Source organism: Cupressus sempervirens, chromosome 5 (genome assembly GCF_028749045.1).
Source record: "Cupressus sempervirens isolate cs-2001-9-10 chromosome 5, ASM2874904v1, whole genome shotgun sequence".
NCBI lineage: Eukaryota > Viridiplantae > Streptophyta > Pinopsida > Cupressales > Cupressaceae > Cupressus > Cupressus sempervirens.
The window spans coordinates 355,112,260-355,116,179 of NC_143122.1; the positions used below are offsets into that span (position 1 = coordinate 355,112,260).

Genomic DNA, 3,920 nt, shown 5'->3' on the forward strand with positions numbered 1-3,920 from the left:
TATTCCTATTCCGCTCACGAAACGGGCCCTAAAGGAGTCATTTATTCCACTGTAGGGACCAAAAGTTAAGGAGGCAGTACCATTTGGAAGAAAAAGGAGAGAAACCGCGGAGAATATAACCTTGCGTTTAGGACAGTTTGCGTGGAATATCTATCCTAGTTAAAATGGGATAGTGGAAATGGAGAATATAATTTTCCATTGATGAACATCATCATCCTCATCCCGAAACAGATGCGGTGGTCCAGGAGTGGCCAATGGGACAGCAACAAGGAACAAACCAACCCAAGTCTCGCATTTGACCGTTGAAGCTCGCATACAGACAATCACAGGAGCAAATACTTTGACCGGGGAAAGCAAAAGGAAAGAGACAGGGGCGGGGGAAGAAGAAGAAGACGCTGTTGCCACAAGACTTTTGACTCATTCTGTGCAGTCCAGATCTATAAATGCAGAAGCCCAATGCAGAGATTCAAAGAAATTGAAATGGCAGGGAGACGAGAGCTGGAAATAACAATCCCTCCCTTCTTCACATGCCCGATTTCGCTGGACCTTATGAAGGATCCAGTGAGTACCTGTACTGGTGTGACATACGATCGGGCGAGCATCGAGAAATGGATCGATGATGGAAATGGTACTTGTCCGGCCACGCTGCAGCCATTGGTGACCAGGGAGCTCATACCCAATCACACCCTGCGCCGCCTGATCCAGGCATGGTGCGGTGCTAATGCTGCTAAGGGGGTCGAGCGTGTTCCAACGCCCAAAACGCCGGCCAATTCGCACACAGTGCGGTGTCTTTTGAGGGAGATTCAGCCCGCCGGAAGAGGAGAGAGTAATGGGTCCGCAGATTACCGCCTTCGCGCGCTCCGGAGGCTTAGGGCTTTGGCGAGAGATAGTGTGCGGAATGCTATTTGTATATCTGATGAGGGCGCGGCGGATGTGTTGGCGGGTGTTTTGGGTGATGGAGATGCGGATAGGGCTGTTTGCGAGGAGGCTGTGGGGATTCTTGCTGTGTTGCCTCTGGATGATTTGGCTAAGAAAAGGGTCGGGCAGGTTTCTGTCCTGGCAGCGGTGGCGAGATTGTTGGAGAGTAATTTGGAGATTGGGAAGAAAGGGGGATTTAGGGATTCAGAGGGCAGGGGCAGTAATTTGGGGATTGGGAATTCGGGGAAAGGCGGATTGATTAGGGATTCACAAGTCAGGGGAAGTAATTTGGAGAGTGGGAATTCAGGGAAGGGGGGATTGATTAGGGATTCACACTTGGAGATGGGAAACAAAAAGATTGGGGCTTTGGAGGGCAGCAATCCGGGTAAGAAGATGGGTGGGGCGAGCCCTGGAGATTTGGAGGCTGTCGATTCAAAGGCTTTTAGAGCAGAGACCGTCAAGCCAGAGAAGAAAAAGGTTGGGGAGCTTTCGGTACAGGGCAGCAATCGGGCGGCAGCGATGAAAAATGTAGGGCAGCTTAATGTAGTGACCGGGAATAGGGAAGCGGCGAAGAAAATGGTGGGTGTGGGTGAGGTCTCACAGACCAACAAATTTGAGGCGACTAACTCAGAGACGATCAAGAAAAAGGTCAGTGAGATCCCCACTGTTGGATTAGTAGCCAACAATTCAGATGGTGGCAGCTTGGATGCCAGCATTAATGCGGCAGAGCTTGTGGAGCGATTGTCGTCGGATGAGAGAATTCTTTCCCACATGTCCTCCGTGGATGGATTGATCCCGGGGCTTGTCGCCATGGTCCATGACCCGGCTCAGGCCAGAGCAGTGAAGTCGGCTGTTCGAGCCCTGGCGGCACTTTGTGTGGTTCAAAGGAACCGTGCTCAAGCCATCTCAGCTGGCATTGTGGATAGTCTCGTGGCGGTGCTCATTGAACCAGACAGGGGGCTTGATGAGGCCTGCCTTTGCCTTCTGGAGTCATTGTGCCGGTGTGCAGAGGGCCGTGCAGCAGTGGCAGATCATGCTCTTGCAGTGCCAGTGATTGTTAAGAAAATGTCGCGGTCGAGTCTACTGGCAACGGAGTTTGCCGTTGGGACACTCTGGTCTGTATGTGGACATTGCCAGAGTGAGGCCGTGGGGCGTTATGCGGCAGAGAGTGGAGTTTGTGCGAAGCTGTTTTGGCTTCTTCAGGTAGATTGTGCACAAAAGGCGAAAAATAAGGCAGGGGATTTGATTAGGCTGATCCATGTTACTTGTAGGGATTGCCCATGTTGTTATGCCAATGCCTGCTTTGAAAATGCAGGGCTGCTGAGAGAAGAGTAGTTGTACAGATTTCCTGTCTTGAACATAATTTTAATGTAAAAAAAAACTAAAGGAAAAGCAAAGAAAATTGCCCATCTATTAGGTACTACATTGAATTCTGCAATTATAGCTTTGGTAAGCTACTATTTATTTACATGGAAATATTGCAGCTAGAGCGGCCCATATTAACAGCTAGCTTCTTGCACGTGTAAACAGGCAGCCAACCAAGACCTTGTAGACCAGCTCACTCTGCCCTTATATGAATAATTGTTAATAAATGGTTCTCAAATAATTATTGCTTCTTAGATAATAACTATTTGTTAGGTTTTCCAATTGTTGCAGGGGTGAACAACTTATTGCTGAAAACTAATAATGCAAGTATTATTACTCAAGAATCTTAATTGTGCCAATTTGTGAATGGATCTTGCAGGGACTTTGAAATTTATTATATTTGTTTTATCTAATTAAAAAATACATGATTTGCTCTTTCTTCATGACATTCATTTATATAAAAACTTTTCACAAAGTTTGCATGAACTGGCTATCGAAATTGTTGGTAAAATTCATTGCAAAGTGATTGCGAAGATAGGTTTAAAGCTATGGAATATGAATCCAATGTAGAAGAATTATCTGTCTCAAACAAAGAATGTTAATAAAACCTTCTTTAAAATGGCAATTACAAAAGGTCATTTTGATCACATCTGCCACTGCATTAATTGGTGAATTGGTTGTTCTATATAGAGAAATAGATGCCTCAAAGGTAGTGTTGTTTTTAGAGCACACTCTAGTCAGCACAGAAACTAAGTCACAAGGATATGGTGAATATCATTCCATGAGATTCAAATTTCAGCAAATTTTTACCCTTTTCAAACTTCATCAATATAATACTGTCATTTAATATGATATTATTATTTTATTTTAAAATGATAAGAATTATCTGGTTAAATTATTTAGCAATGTTTAAATATTTTGACAACTTTGTAGATATATGAATAATATTTAAAATAAATAAAAATATACAACTTAAATATCATGTCAGTTTTCTTCCCAAATTTTTACCCTTGCTAAATTTCATTCAAATTTTATAATCAATATCTTGTGACTTATCACAGAAACAAGGGCACAATCTAGTCAGCATAGAAAAAAGTAAACTTTTTCGCTCTGCTTGGTTTTGAACCTCGTGACTAAGTTCAAAATAAACTGGTTTAGTCCAACACTCTTGATCAATTGACTCATGAGATACATTGTGTGTTCGTCTTCTTGTGTTTGTGTTTAAGTTTGACAAGGCACTGCCTTTGTAGAAATTCATATACCGAATTGACATGTCATCATTTCCAGGCCAATAGGGTTCAACCAGTATGCATTACTAAGGGTGTACTGAACTATTTTAAAATTTGTTCTCTACTATTTCAAAAGAAGAAACCTCTGCAATATATTGTTCTTCCTCTGCAGAATTTATTGTGAACATGGTTGGCCTTTTCGCAATCACATAAAAGAAGACCGTGCAAACATTCCAAAAAAAAAATTGATCCAAAACTCAAATGCAATTCACATAACTGAATTCTTCAACAAACTCAATTTCGAGATCGATTTTCCTTTAACCATCTCCGAGCTAAGAACAGGTAATGGAAGCAGTCAAAGTGACTTAAAATTTCATCTGCAGTTTATTTCGTCCTAGTTAGCTTGCC

General features: G+C 42.9%; 1 protein-coding gene across 1 annotated transcript; it reads left to right on the forward strand.

Moving 5' to 3' along the window:
* Positions 1-227: 227 nt before the first annotated feature.
* Positions 228-2,545, forward strand: LOC149556196 (U-box domain-containing protein 25-like). The gene has a single exon (XM_089830328.1). The coding sequence runs from the start codon at positions 457-459 to the stop codon at positions 2,251-2,253; it is 1,797 nt and encodes a 598-aa protein (XP_089686454.1). The 5' UTR covers positions 228-456; the 3' UTR covers positions 2,254-2,545.
* Positions 2,546-3,920: the final 1,375 nt, after the last annotated feature.

Bases quoted from the DNA above. Each gene is read 5' to 3' on its own strand.
- LOC149556196 (XM_089830328.1), top strand. From the start codon at position 457: ATGCAGAGATTCAAAGAAATTGAAATGGCAGGGAGACGAGAGCTGGAA.